Source organism: Bactrocera oleae, chromosome 4 (assembly GCF_042242935.1).
Source record: "Bactrocera oleae isolate idBacOlea1 chromosome 4, idBacOlea1, whole genome shotgun sequence".
NCBI classification, from domain to species: Eukaryota; Metazoa; Arthropoda; class Insecta; order Diptera; family Tephritidae; genus Bactrocera; species Bactrocera oleae.
Window position 1 is genome coordinate 39,709,411 of NC_091538.1, and position 16,534 is coordinate 39,725,944.

General features: G+C 34.2%; 1 protein-coding gene across 1 annotated transcript in view; it reads right to left on the reverse strand.

Annotated features, from left to right (window-relative positions):
• Nucleotides 1–16,282, reverse strand: part of Optix (optix) — a 42,617-nt gene extending 26,335 nt beyond the window's left edge. Inside the window, exon 1 of the mRNA XM_014238354.3 lies at nucleotides 14,893–16,282. Coding sequence (XP_014093829.1) covers nucleotides 14,893–15,176 — 284 coding nt within the window. The 5' untranslated portion in view covers nucleotides 15,177–16,282. The remainder of the gene's footprint in view (nucleotides 1–14,892) is intronic.
• Nucleotides 16,283–16,534: the final 252 nt, after the last annotated feature.

Sequence of the window (16,534 nt, forward strand, 5' to 3'; positions counted from 1 at the left end):
ATCTAAATCCACTTTTATGCAAAGGGATTATAAATGACTGTTTCCATATTGAAGGAAATATACCGTGTTTAAGAGAGGAATTAAATATCCTTGTCAAAGGCAAGTAAATATATTTGGCACTATTTTTTAGGAAGCATGAGGGTATCATGTCTGGGCCATAACTAAAAGATGGTTTTAACTTATTTAAATTAAAAAGGACGTCTTCTTCAGAAATAACTGGAGCGTTAATTAAAGTATTCGAACACAGCACTTGCTGATAAGAAAAAGTTTTGGAAGAATTATTACAGTAGTTTGACTTGAAAAATTCTGCAAACATATTGGATATAATATCATTGTCACTTGAAATGATAGATTTGTATTTCATTGCGGACGGAAATTTGGAAATCCTGCGTTTGGAGTTGACGAAATCATAAAACGATTTTGGATTACTTACAATATTTTTTTTAACTTTATTTAAGTAATTATTATAACATTTTTTGTTTAGGTCAAAATATTGTCGACGCAATAGCGAATATTTAAAATAGTCGACAAGTGAACCGGTTTTTTTAAAATGTTTAAAGGCTCGAGTTTTTCTGTTTTTCAATTTATATAACTCTTTCGAAAACCACGGACTTATACTTTTGTTTTTGTTAACAATTACTATTGGAACATACTTTTCAAATAATTTCATAATAATATTATTAAAATGAGAGACACTCAATTCAATGTCACCATTATAATTAGGCCATGTTATTGTAGAAAGTTCTATATTTAATTTTTTTAAATTAGCTTTTGCAAAGTTAAACCGAGTACAGAAGCACGAAGTTTGATGATTATTATCCCGTACAATGCCTGAGATTTCGACAGATATTTCCAAAGCAGGATGATATGAGTCCTCTGGTAGAACAAGAGGATTACTCTGAATAACGGAACACTTTGCAGAGGTATCAACGTATACTAAATCTAAGCATTTACCAAATTTATTCGGAATCAAATTAATTTGGTTCAGACCCAACTCGGACATTTTTTCGAAAAACTCATTAAAACATGACCGATTGCAAATCGGCACGATATAGTCACCGAATGGTTTCCACGAAGCACACGGTAAATTGAAATCACCTAATACAATTATTGAATCTGCATTATTTGCCATCGAGGTAGCACTATTTATTAAAGAAGCATGCTGCATGTAAACAGATAAGTGGGAATGGGGTGGTATATAAGATAGGGTTAAATAAATAAAGCAACTATTAACGTATACTCTAATACATTTAAATTCAAATGAGTCGGTCCCTGGTACAAGAATATTTTCAGATGGGATAGAGGAATGCACGGCAAATAGAACACCTCCACCGATTCTGTTCAGTCGATCACATCTAAAAATTTGAAATTCGCTGTTTAAAATCTCATTATCAAAAATGTGAGGTTTTAACCAAGTTTCTGTATGGAAATTAAAATTGGAACTGTTCAAATACAAGTCAGTTAATTTTGTATTAAGACCTCTAACATTTTGATAATAAATGCTTAGCGAATTTCTACCAATCAGTTTTTTATATCGGTGGTTGCTTTTGGTAATTTAACACTGTTTTCCTCAGTTTGACTACTAAGTTTAGGTTTAAATTCGCGTACAAAAGTCCCAGGTGGCCAGAATGAACTATCTAAGATCTTTTTGAATGTTTCAAGAGATACGTCTATTTTAAACGATGATATACTTCTATCATAATTGAAGTAAAATTTACGTATATTGATATCATCGATTTTTAAACGTGACGAAATGTAAGATTTAATGTCCTCCACCAAGGGATCTTTGGCAAGTCTCGAAATAAATATAGACTTTTTAGGTGGAATAACTATCAAGTTATTAACTGATGCTACTAAGTTAATAGGGGGAGCCTCTGGAATTGTGAGACACTTATTACTATTAGATAGAGCTTTTGGGGAATTGAGCTCTTTGGAAGTTGACGGCTTATCACCTTGAGGGCAAGGAGAAGAGAGATTTATTAGGTCATTGGGAGGAGACGTTCTTTTCTGAACAGAAGAACTAAGTGTTACTTCATCGGAACGACGTTTACGCTTAGGAGCAGGTTTAGAGGATTCGTGAGAATCATTCAGGCACTTAAAAGATTTGAAAAATTTTTCATAGTGCTTAAATTTTTCAGTGAGGTTTACAAGATCACGACCGATTTCGTTAAAGCCATTGCGTGTCTCCCTATAAACTTTAAATAGATCGATTTCAATAGATCTACAATTTAAACAGGACCAACGCAATCCCTTACAGTCGATAATAGAATCTAAGATTCTACCAGTCAGTCCAGCACATTTAATATGGGCAAGCCCATCACAAAGCCAGCATGAAACGTAGCGATCTGACTCGCCTTTAATGTTACAATTGGGGAAGTTACAAGACATAATAAACCACAAGAATGAAGATCAAATAAAAGAGTAGGTAGAACAAAATTTAATAGATTAATAATAAATTAGTGTGTTAATAAAATATTAATAATAATAAATTCAATTAAGAACAATTTTTTTTTATCAAAGTTTAAAACCAAGACAATTTGAAGAAGCAATATAGCGAGCAGTTTTAGAAGCACTGTAACAAATAAAAAGCTAAACGCAACACAGCTGTGAATAAAGAAGTAGATAAGATAAACAAAGTGAGAAAATAGAATAAAATAAAACAAAATGAAAGAAAGGCTGACTCGGCACCAAAAATTGGAAAGTTTAAACTTTTTAATACCGCACAAAACAGAACATAAAATACTTATCATGAAACTGAGAGTTTAATCACTAAAAATTTGTATTAACACGGTAATAAAAATCAGTTAAACTTCGAGAATTTTTTAAAATAAAAACACAAATGCACACAGCTAAAAAAATTGCAGCTTAAGAGCTTGAAGTGTTGCCACCTATGAACTAAGAGGATTTGAATTTTATAAATATAATATATACAATATACATGAGTACGAATATTTGTATACATATCCTAATATATAAATTATTGAATTTCGTTATTAAGAATTCAAAAAAATTTAATTTTAAGGTCAGTATGACCTTCTTTATAGTATATTTTACAACTCCACTACATTTTTGACTTAAGCTAAAAGGTAACTTATTCTACTCGGCGTCAGCAATTAGTATTTAACCGGATGCGTGTGCAGGTGCTATTGCTGAAGCAGCGTCTTTCGTTTAGTCAACTGGATTATCTTACATATGCAACTTTATGGTTTTTGTTACATATGCAACTTTATAATTTTTGTTACGATAACTCCTCCCTTCTTAAGTTCGATCGTCCTCGATCGATTAGAAACGAAGTGAGTCGATGGTTCTAACGTTTTCTGGATGCTGATTTTCTCTTTCGATTGTGCTTGTTGTCAAACACTTAATGCTAACCGCTGCTTTTTCTGTTGTAGGCGGTATTTCGTGAACGACAACTTTTTTTGTAGTTTTGTTCCAAAAATTCCAAAAGATTATGAATGGTATCAAAAATATGCCTAGTCTAAGTAACGAAAATTTATGCACTATGTTGTCGGTTTTTAGATATTCGATGCTTTTTGTATTGTTGATGTGCAACTCGTTTAGAGCTTCCAACGACAATATGTTTATTCGTTCACTCTCAGATGGGGATGGCTGCATCACTGATGGAACTGCTGCTAATCTGGGTGACGGTGATTCAATGTCGCGAAAATATTGATTGTTTATTTTAAGTGTTGTATTGTGGAACTTTATAAGAAAAGTACCAACAATTTTGTGGTCTTCTGCAGTGGTCTCTACTGTTCCGTTGAAATCATTTAAGAGAATAAGGCCTGGTTCTAGTTCTTCTATCGTTGGTATGTGGTGACCGCTGCTCATGGCACACGATACAATTATCATTACTTATGTCTACTATTTGATTTCTCTTACATATTTTGGTAAAACTATATTCAGTACATTTGTCTTTAATGCCAAAGATTTTCGTCCCATTTGTCAAAATTTGATTAAATTTTAAATGTAAAGTTTTATTTATTCTTTTTGCAGGTTTTATAATAACATTGTTGTAAATTTCTTTTTGTGTGAATGGAATTTTAATGATACATAGCAACGTGGTTGCGTTAGTTAAAATGTTCACATTGGCATATTCTAATGCTTCTTCTACGATGACGAACGGCATGTTTTCTTCTTGGAGTTTTATAACTGCATTTTTTATTTCGTTTTTACTTAGCAACATTGAATTAATAATTTTATGTTTTGCCCAATGAATGGCATACTTAATACTAATCAATTTTTCTTTAATTATTCTTATTCTACTTCCAATACTTAAGGCTAATTCATTTTCTATACTATTATCTGTCTTAATATAATTATACCCTGAACAGGGTATATTAATTTTGCCACGAAGTTTGTAACACCCAAAAGGAAACGTCGGAGACCATATAAAGTATATATATAAATGATCACCGTGACGAGCTGAGTTGATTTAACCATGTCCGTCTGTCTGTCCGTCCGTCCGTCTGTCCGTCTGTATATACGCGAACTAGTCCCTCAGTTTTTGAGATATCGATCTGAAATTTTGAACGCTTCTTTTTCTCCCCAAGAAGCTGCTCATTTGTCGGAACGGCCGATATCGGACCACTATAGCATATAGCTGCCATACAAACTGAACAATCGGAATCAAGTGTTTGTATGGGAAACTCTTTCATTTGACGAGGTATCTTCACGAAATTTGGCACGGATTATTAGTTAAGGCAACAATGTAATCTCCAAAGACATTATTCAGATCGGATGACTATAGCATATAGCTGCCATACAAACTGAACAATCGGAATGAAGTTCTTGTATGGAAAACTCTTTCATTTGACGAGGTATCTTCACGAAATTTGGCATGTATTATTATTTAAAGCATTAATCTAATCTCCGAAGAAATTGTATGGATCGGATGAGTATAGCATATAGCTGCCATATTAACTGAACGATCGGAGTAAAGTGCTTGCATGGAACATTTTTTTATTTGACGAGGTATCTTCACGAAATTAGGCACGAGTTATTGCTTAAGGCAACAAATTATTCTCCACAGAAATTGGTCAGATCAGATCACTATATCATATAGCTGCCATACAAATTGAACGTTCGGAATCAAGTTCTTGTAAGGGCCTTTGTTTTTGTGAAGGGTATTATAGCTTCGGCGCAACCGAAGTTAACGTTTTTTCTTGTTAGATATTTCGTTCGTAATATTTATTAAATTATTAATATTTTTATTGAATGATTTGTTAATGACAATTTGTTTATTGTTGTTGTTATTTAATTCATTTATATTGTTATTTATGATTTCAATGTCCTCATGATCTGGACTACCGGCAATATATTTCCATGCCGTCCCGATCAAATTAATTGCCCTTTCGCTTCGAGAGTTTCGCATTGGCTTTACATCTTGAAGGATTTCTAAGGCTTTACGTATTTCGTGATTTAAAAATGGGTAAAAGATGTTAGTTTCTGGTATGTTTCTGTCCACGTTGATTTGAGCGTTGTGTAGGAGTGTGTCGTATTGGTTAAGGTCTATTAGGTGAATTATTTTAAATGTGCCGTCCTGTATCTTTGTCTGTTTGTCTCTAATGGTAATCATGTGGGATGAGGTATAGTCAAAAAGTTGGATTTCTGATAAGCTTGGAGTTGCCCAAAGAATTATCCTAAAATGAAGAAAAAGAAAAAAAATTCTGCTAGTTTTTGATGTTGCTTTTGTGTACTGTTCGTCCTTTTTCTGTGATTATAACACTGGATTTGTCTTCTTTTACAATTTCTTTCCTATTAATTTCGAGCCTGTTCGTTTATTTATTTTAACATATATTACTTCTCCTGGGGCGTAAGTTTTTATTGGATTTCTACTTTTATTGTGAATTTCTAAGTCTTTTATCTGTCTTTTTTTTAATAACTCGACATTTTCTCGTCTTGAGTCTTCATATTGCTGTGGGTCTATTGAAACACGTCTTCCAAAAAATGTTTCTATTGGTCGTTTTCCGGTTGTAGAATGTATTGAGTAATTATATTGGTATGTGCAACGGTCTAGAAGTTCTTGAAATGAGCGGTGGGTGCGTTCGGTTTCAAGGCAACGCATAATTTCAGAAAGTGTGGAGTGAAATCTTTCGACTTGTCCATTCACTTTGCTAGCATATGGAGGTGTTTTAAAAATATTAATACCAAGTTGGTCTTCAATCATAAATTGTATTGAAGCTGAATTAAGAGATTTTTCATTATCTATAACTATGGTTTTCGGTACACTGAAAGCAAAAAGTATTTGTCGCAAAGGTTCTCTGATATCCTCTATTGCTTTTGATCCTATTAATCTAACTTGGGCGTATTTCGAAAATTTATCTACTGCGGTGAGTACAAGATTTTTCTCGGTACTATATATATCTATATGAACTATTTCACCAGGATATTGTGGAATAGGGGTTTCAAGTAAATGAGGTTTATTAGGATGACGATCGTATTTATTTTCTTTACAGACTTTGCATTGTTAAGTAATTTTTTTATTTTGGCATTCATTTGCGGGAAATAACATCTTTCCAAGAGTTGTGTTTTATTTTCTGTAGAATTACGATGAGCTCTATTATGTTCGTTAATAATTTCGGTTTCTTGGTGAGACTCATTTAAAATGTCCTTTATGAATTTTCGGGTATAACGTACTCTGTAATTACTAAAATGAACTTGATAGATGGTTTGGATTTTTCCTAAAATGCTGTCTTCAGTTTTTATACAATTTGTTACGGATGGATTGAGATATCTTTTTAAAAGAAGGGTAAGACTTTCTTCTGTAAAATCTGGTTCGACTATTGTATGTCTATGATAGGTAGGAAAAATTATTTGGAATTGATATGTTGAAGTTTCTCCTAAGGAAATTAAAATTTGGTTCTTAAAAGCGTTAATTGGTGCGTCGGTGTAAGGTATTAATGTTTGCGCAGAACTTTCATCGCTATGCTGTGTTGCTGTCATAGAATTTATTTGTTGTGGTGGTCTAGATAATGCATCTGCTACCACATTTTTGCTACCAGGTTTATACTTAATTTCGTAGTTATATTCTTCTAATATTGATTTCCATCTCTTTAATTTACTATTGGTATTCCTATTGCTAAGTGCATAAGTCAAAGGTTGATGGTCTGTGAAGATTTTTACACTGCTTGGACCATAAAGATAATTTTTGAAGGTTTTTAAAGCCCATACAATGGCTTAGAGTTCTTTTTCGTTTGTAGCATAGTTTTCTTCTGTCTTTGACAATGTCCTTGAGATAAATGTTATCGGTTTATTGTCTTGTTCAAGTACTGCTCCTATTGCGTAGTCTGAAGCGTCTATAGTTAAATGAAATTCTTTTTCGAAGTCAGGATATTGTAGCATAACATCAGCGGAAGTTAGAGAGTTTTTTAATTTACTGACTGATTTACTGGAAAGTCCTAAGAATGATCTAAGCTCTTTTATGGTTTGTGGTGGTGGAAATTCTAAAATGGATTTCACGTTTGAAGGGTTTGTCTTTATTCCGTTTTGAGAAATGATGAATCCTAGAAACTCTACTTCTGTTTTTAAGAATTCACATTTGTCAATTTGGATTTTCATATTAGCTTTTTCTAAAGTGTGAAAAATAATATTAATATTTTCTAAGTGTGATTTCTCATTTTGGTCGAAAATGATAATATCGCCTATGTATACAAAGTAATAATATTTTTCCGATATACTCTCTGAGTATGTCGTCTAATGCTCTTTGGAAAATTGATGGGGCGTTTTTTAAGTCAAAGGGTAATCTAGTAAATTCGTATTTACCATTATTAACTGAAAATGCTGTCTTTGCAACGTCAGATTCAACTAATGGAATCTGGTGAAAGCCACTTTTTAAGTCAAGAACTGTAAAGAATTTGTTTTTGCCTAATTGCGAAAAAACTTCGTTTATATCCGGGATAGGATAACGATCGGCTATCGTAATTGAATTTAATTTACGATAATCAATTACCATTCTGTATTTTTTTGTGCCAGATGCATCATTTTTTTTCGGCACTATCCAGATTGAAGAATTGTACGGGGATCGAGAAGATCGTATTATACCGTCATCGAGTAATTTGGCTATTTGTTTTTCCACTTCATCTTTGAGTGACATGGGATATGGGTAGTATCTCGAATATACTGGGTCTTGTGTGGTAGTTCTTATTTCAGCTTTTACTACGTTGGTGTATGTTAGCTTTTCCTCTGGTTCGGAAAAAAGTTTTGGGAATATATTGCATAAATTGCGAAGTTTTTCTGTCTGTTCGGAAGTAAGGTGGTCTGTTCTAATTTCGATATTGTTGACTGATTTGGTTATTTGTTGTTTGATAGCAATTTTAATTTTGTTTTTTATTAGCATGTAATTTCTTGAGGTAAAAATTATTGTATCTAATTGTTTCAAACTATCATTATCGAGAATTCCATGGAAGGATTTTAACCTCCGAAGGATAAAAAATTTTAGTTTTTCGTCTCTGAATCCAAAAAGATTGATAAAGGTATGATGGGTTATTTTTATATTGCCGCCTATTGAGTTGGCATAAAAAATTTCATTATTGGGAATAGGGTTATTGACAAGTTGTGGTTGGATATAATTTTTATTTGAACCTGTATCTATTAGGAATTTTAAAATTTCTCCGTTACTATCTTTGCACTGAAAGTAGGGCAAAGTAGAATTCGTTAGCCTATAAAATAGATATCTGAAAATTCTATTTACTCCCTGTCTATCATGCCGTCCTGAGAAGGATATTGGTTATAATAAACTTCCCATGATTGTCCTGTATGTTCTTCATTTATTTGTTGTTGAGTGTCTCTTAAAGTATTGTCTGCGGGTTCTATGTGATTAATCCTATGTTGTTTAAATGGTTGGTGCACTTGGTTTGAAGGTGGAACTAGTCGCTTTCCTCCAAATGCGTTATGGTTCGGTCTGTTCATGTAATTGACTGCTCTTGTTTGTTGCGAATGGTCTATATCCATTGGAATTGGCTTGGGCTGTGGTTTTGGTCCGTTAGGTCTTGGTGGTTGAAAATTTTGTTGATACTGTTGGTATTGCGGTCTACCGTATTGGTTTTGGTCGATAGGTTGTCCATTGAAGTAATTTGTGGCATTTGGTGATATGGTTTTGTTTGGTTATACGGAGTTATTTGGTGATATGTTGTTATTTGTGGTTGGTATGCTAGTTGTGGATAAAATGATTGTTTTTGGAACTGGGGTTTCCTTGGAGCTACTGGGGGTTGATACGTTCTACGGCTTGAGTTTTGGTTGTTGTATATGTATTGTGCTCTATATCCTTGATTCTCCAATTTTAAACAGAGATGAAGGGCTTGTGGTAGGTCTACTGGCTCCTTAATTCCTAGGAGTCTAGGAAAATCTCCATTGAGTTCTTTTATGAATGTATCTAAAGCTTTGTTCCTATAGGTTTGTGTTAAAAGGTGAAGGGCTTCGGGTCCCATTTCAAGACTCGATAAATTATTGAGAATGAGAGAAAGGTGATTGTAAATTTCTTGGTAAAATTCTGGGATAGTTTTCCGTCCCTGTACTAAAAAGGCTAATTGACATTCGAGGGTGGTAATGTAGCGTTTGTCCGCGTAATGGGTTGTTAGGCAGTGTGAGATAGCTTTCCAGTCAAGTGGGGTATTATACGATTCTAGGACAACGTCGGCGTTGCCTACAATTTTATTTCTAATGACGCTTAAGATACCGAAGTATTTTGGGGTACCTCTGATTCCTTCGTAGATCTTAAGCACACGGTCTACACTTTTTCTCCACGAGTTAAATTCGCCAGGGTTGCCAGAGAATTCTCGCAGGCTTCGTATAATGTCGGGTATTTTGTCAAGATCGTCTAAGCGTCCACGGTATTCTGGGTCAATAGTCTGGTCAGTTGCGTTAGTCAGTATACTATTTGGATTATTCGCTATGTTCTCTCTAACTACAACTTGCTTAACAATTCTACTGATAAGGGCTTCTAGTTCGGGAGTTGTATTGGGATTTTGTGGAGGGGGTACGTTTGTATTTAAAACGGGTGGTCTAATAACGTTTTGATTCTGCATTTTTGTTTTAATGATTGCTTTCTAACTTAAATGAAATCAATTAATAATTTAACTTATTCTTTTTTTCCTTTACTTTTTCAAATCAATTACTAATTCAAGTTATCAATCTCTGGAGGGTCCCGTTGGTGGTGAATCGCAGAGTTGTTTTATTTTATAAAGCCGGAGGGTCACCCTTAAAAGGTAGTGAATCGCGACTTTTAATTTTTAATTTTTTATTATTGTTATTGGCTGTACAAGCCTTTATTTTATTGTGATAATTTATTTGAATATATTTTATTAATTATTTTAGATCTACACTTCTTTTATCCGTTTTTAAATATCTTTCTTCTTCACTTCTTTTCTTTTTTACATCTAAAAACAATTTTCTTTTCTTAGATATATTTGTTTTCGTTTGTTAACTTTACTTTCTTCTTTTCACTTTTATTTTTAACAAGTGCTTTTCTTTAAATTTAATTATTTCTATTTTTTTCTTTTTTCACTTCTATAAACAATTTTTCTTTTCTTAGATATCTTTGTTTTCTTTTATTATCTTTACTATCTTTTTTTTCACTTCTTTACTTTTAACAAGGGCTTTTCTTTAAATTTAATTATTTCTATTAGATATCTTAACTCTATGCTTACATAATAATCATGTTCCACTCCATGGCCGGTGACCGTGCCTTATTCCCTTTTCCTGCTGGTACGGAGGTGCACTCGTTTACTCCTTGATGCCAATTGTGGTAGAAAAAGTCTGCTTAGCTGCTTATTTTTCCATTACGTTGGGCGCCAATTAATGAATTTCGTTATTAAAAATTCAAAAAAATTTAATTTTAAGGTCAGTATGACCTTCTTTATTGAAGTATATTTTACAACTCAACTACATTTTTGACTTAAGCTAAAAGGTAACTTATTCTACTTGTTACTTTATAAAATATTTTGCTGATTCGTTGATGCGGCGTCAGCAATTAGTATTTAACCGGATGCGTGTGCAGGTGCTATTGCTGAAGCAGCGTCTTTCGTTTAGACAACTGGATTATGTTACATATGCAACTTTATAATTTTTGTTACGATAACTTATATGTATATATTCCCAAGAATTTATTGTCGCTTATACAATTCTGGCGAATGTGGCAGACTTACCCCCTGCTAGGGCGTCACTCTGCGGGAGATTGTCGCATTTAGCACGAGTACTTTTCATGAGCTTTCAAAGAAAGTTGTTATAAATCTGTTGTTGACACCTTCTTTTATCACCTATAATTTTAAATTGCTTACGAATCAAATATAAAAATGAATTGTATGTACATATGTATATTAAAAAATTTGTCATTATTTGGTGCCGTAAAACTACCGTGGTGTGGGTATATCCATGTAATTTAAGGTATATTTAGGAGCAGTTTTTTCGAGAACATTTTTTTTTTTTTGAATATCAAATTTTATTTAACTGTCATTATTATTTAACGTGCCTTTACAGTTCGATGTACAATAACGAAACACTTTATAACGCATCTTTCTTAACCAACCTGTTAAAATTCTATTGATAATAAAAATTGTACTAAAAGAATTTTTTTTAAATTTAACCAACCTGTTAAAATTCTATTGATTGTTTTTGCTACATTTACTCACCATACACTGAAGGTACAGCGAAATGCCATAACAGATCTTATTAAAACAGATTATTAGCTATATTTTGGAATTTCTCTCGATTAGACGGATAAAAATCGGCTGCCACAAATAGTCTTTAATGTTCGTTAAGGAAGTCACAAGCGATCGCAAAATTATAATTTTTTGCTATAAAACTTGAAGCGTAAGGTTTTTTACCTTTTTATAACTTTTGTTTCTAATAGTATTGTTTTTTGATTAAATGGACTTTAAATTGTAAATGTGCTGCCCTTATTTGCTTCGAACACAATATATGATGAACTCATGCATGAAAACTGTAGTCGATAGGAACTCGATGAAAATAGAAGATCTGAGCTTGGGAATTTATTTTTCGAACAAAATAATAACTTTTAGATTTATGAAAAAGGAAGCAGCAGTAAAAAAAAATTTATTATTTACATATAAGCATATATATTTGTATATGCTGTAGCCCTCTTTAGAAAAAAGTTAGCTGTCAAATTTCCAAAAATTTACTGCTTATTGCCAGCAATAGTTTTCAGGTTAATTATTACGATAGATGGGAACTATTGCTGGTAGAGGCAGCCTTTCTAATGCATACCAAACTTCTCAAAACTATTTTTCATTACCATATGTAGAGAAAGCATAATTCATGTTCTTAAAGTCAAACCGAAAACTCTTGGATGCTTCCGAGACTTCATCACCAATTTTCCTATTCGGATTGCAATAGCAACAGTTTGCAGCTGTAACACTAAGTGACATAGCGCTTTTTTTCGGAAGTCTATTTAAAGCGATTCAAATATAATGATATCATTTTATTGATAAACACTATTACTGTTGCAGAACTTAGTGAATTGACTTTGATCAAAAATCATGTCAAATTACCATTTAACGCCAAGCTCGGCATAAAAACCTACACACTACATAAAATCAAATGTGATCATAAATCTATCCACCGCTGAGACATATTAACAAGCAAAATGATTTGCGCTTAAAACAAATGAGGACCACAAACAGCTTAAAAGCTCCTTATTACATTGAAAAAATTTCATATTCATACACGTATATATACAGACACACACATTTAATATGTATGCAAAAAAAAAAACACGCAATTCATAGGAATGCTTAAGTAATTAGAGTAATCCTGAAGTTAATTTTTCCATCATTTTGTAGTCGTATTATAATGGGGCAATATTCAATTATTTTAATTGTTGAACAATGAGTCCCAACTACTTCCGCCTAGTGAGTGACTCTATGTTTTGCGAATTGTGAACTTCCAAAGCTGCATCAGAAAGCGTTTAGTATTCACAAATGATCAGCTATTAGATCCCTACCCATACCGCAAATGCGTCGGCGACGGTTATGCTATTGTTCGCCATGTGGCGAAATGTTTGTCTTTATTTTCAACAATAAAAACTGTGCAATGTTATGGCAAACGAATTTCCAGATTTCACTTCTCCAAGGCAATTCTCTAAAGAATCTTAATTAGTAAATTAATAGCATTGTTTATTAATTTAAATCCATTATATTCTCATTACTGTCGAGTTCAGCAGAACACACGTTCATTTCGCTCTGCTCTGCATTTATCGGGCTTATCTTGTAGACAGCGAAGTGTTGCGCTGTGCTGCTGGCTCATATTCCGCATCTGCCTCTGCCTCCGCCTCTGGTGCGAGTATCAAGTGTCATCTCATCCGTCCACAAAATGCTTAACTTACGGTCGAATTCCTTTCATTGTGGCACTTGAGCAGGGTTTGTGATCAAAAAGGCGGATATTTAGAAAACAATACATCGCGACTACTACCAACTTGGAAATCTATGCGGATATTTGACAACAGCTTACACATGTACATATATATGTATGAATAAAATCTCCCACAATAACAGCGTTTAAAACAGTTTTAACTGCAAATAAAATTGCACAAAGTCTCTGAGTTTTTTAGTGAGAATATATAATCCATATATTTGTTATTATTTATAATCAGTGATATACGGACTTTACACACTATATATTTTCTTGTTACAATTTCTTGATATTTATGATAAATTTCTGGCATGCGCCTTCTGCGTTATCTGACAAATAGGGCAAAAGACCTTTCGCCTTCGACTGCTACGTTACAGCGTCTGGTATTATTTTCATCTCTGAAATATTTTAAGGATGTTCAAACTTTTTTCAAGATGGCGGCTCGGATGTATGGGACTAGACATTTTTATAAGCTATACTGCCATTTGCACTTACTTTTCTGATTTCATAAAAGCTTTCGGCTTTTCATCTGAATTTACCGATTGGCAAAAATACCATCTTGATTTCAAATACTTCTTGTGAAATAAAAATTACAAAAATTGCGTGAATAAAGAAGATGAAAACAAGAAAAAACGTTAACTTCAAATAACTCAGAAATACAAAAAAATTCCTTACAAGAGCTTTATTTTGACCGGTCAATCAATTTGTATGGCCGCTATTTGCTATAGTGACTCGATCTGAACAATTTCTTCGGAGATTGAATCATTGCTTTAGAAAATAATCCATGCAAATATCTAAAAGATATCTCGTCAAATTAATAAGTTTTCCACAAAAGCCCATGATTCCGATCGTTCAGTTTGTATGGCAGCTATATGCAATAGTCGTCCGGTTATGACAAATGAGCAGCTTCTTGGAGAGAAAAAAAGGTATGCAAAATTTTAGATTGATATCTCAGAAACTGAGAGACAAGTTCGCATATATACTAAGAAAAGGACATGGCTCAGATGATTAATATATTTAATTTTGTAGGATGCTTTTGATGTTTCCCTCTGGTTGTTACAAACTTCGTGGCAAACTTATATACCCTGTTCAGGGTGTAATGATTACAACTCATTGTAAAAATCAACTTATAGACGAAACTAAATTAGAAATCGATGCTGCTTTTTTGTGACATACACAACAAGAAATTTCTACGACATTTTTCAAATAATTCCCCATTTTGATCACTATATGGTTATAATAACGTTTTATATTCATTAAAACTAAAGAGATATAATAAAATTTAGTACGCAAAGCATTTCATATGATTTTTTATGTATTAAAAAGTATATATGTCGAATAATCATATATTTAAAAAAAAGCAGACAACGATTACTGGCATCTAGGTTTCTCTTTCGCATGAGTTAAAACTGAGAACTTCGTTTCGTCCATTACTCACTATGTAATATTATAATAATTTCAATATAGACGTATTAAACTTTTATTTTTTTAAGAGGTAGAACTTATTATTTTTTAAATTTTTCTCACCTGAAATTTCCGACGTGATAAGCAACAACCGCTCGCGCCCTGAGTACGGCTTCACAATTCAATATTTCATGCATATTCGGCAAGGCCACCGGTAGACTCCAGAGGAAGCGCGCCAAACGCTCTATGTCCCCCGAGTCCTCCAGCGTTTTGCAGACAATTTCCACTTGTGCGGCGGAGAAGGCGAGTGTTGGCACTGCCAAGATCGGACTCGGTGCTATAATCTGATGTGTGGGCGAGAATGTCTCTGAGGGAGGTTGCTTTCCCTCCGTCGGTCCAACGGCCATTTTATTCGTTGAATCCACTGTGAACAAATTCGCATACTATTCCAGGCCACGAATTTTTTGCAATTTTTAGCGGCGGTAAAAGTAACAAAAGCTATAACAATGTCTTCAAATCTTTATGCTCTGTAATTCTCACACCGATTTGAAGTTAAATTTAAAATACACACAAACATGTGCATTCTTGGCATTCAGTTCATTAAACACAATATGAAATCAATTGGATCGATTATAGTCGATTTCCAGTTGATGAGAGGACCCCACACTTTATTGCTCATGAACACTTTTAGCGGTGAATTTAGAGAGGATTTCGAATATTTAGACAATCTCGCTTTAATTAACTCAATTCACAGCACACTTGGAACTTGCATAACAATTCGTATCTATAATTTTAAATTTAACACTTTTGCTGTTCGATTGTACGAATTCACACTCAATTTTACAGTACCGCTACTCTAGTTCGGCTTGTAGGCTGAAGCTATCAACTAAACCGTTTCTACGTCGCGTATGACTTGCGAATTATCCACAGCTATTTGATCTCGCAGGCAATCGGAACCGGATAGAACATTGATGCGGCCGCGGTTTATTCACAGCACACCGAACGGATCGGTGCTACTTTGGCGACGGGGTTATTGCGCGTCCACGCGTAGGTATGCTTTGCAAGTAGGCGAATGCCAATTAACTGCCACCGCTTCTGCGTTTGTGATAGCCACTGTCACTGGTGGTGCCACAGCTACCGTTGTGTTGCTACCGATGCTGCCAATACGGCAGCTGTTCCCGTTGCTGCCGTAGCTGCTGCGGCGACGCCTGCGTGTAAATTATTGGACTCGTTTCACCAAACTTGTTTTGCGTTTCGTATCGGCGGTGCTGGCATCGGAGCAGCACTCGAATCGTCGTTGTCGCAACCGTCAACAAACAAAATCAAATAATGGCCTGTAACTGAGCTGACTACCAAGCCGACAGCGACTACCACGATGACGATGTTGTTTGTATGTGTTGTGCTATTGGTAGTAGAGGAGGAGAGTGGCGGAAGCAACGGCTGCGTACAATGCTAATAACAACTACAACAATAGCAAGATGCCAGTATTATTGTAAGCAATACTACGGAATGGAGATAACCAACTGGTAGCGTATGCTCATTCGTACGTTACGCTAACACATCGATACCCCGAGCAATGCAGTAGAGGCAGCAGCCAGCAGGCAAGCAAACAGGTATTAGGTATCGTTGCCTCGATGATTCTCCTCAAATTCAGTGCAACAATGCGCTTAGCCCAGCCAAACAAGTTCAGCCAGCACAGTTAGGAGGCGTTTCCATAATTCATGGACATAGTGTGCTCTCGCTCTAACCGGCGCCATTTTTTTCA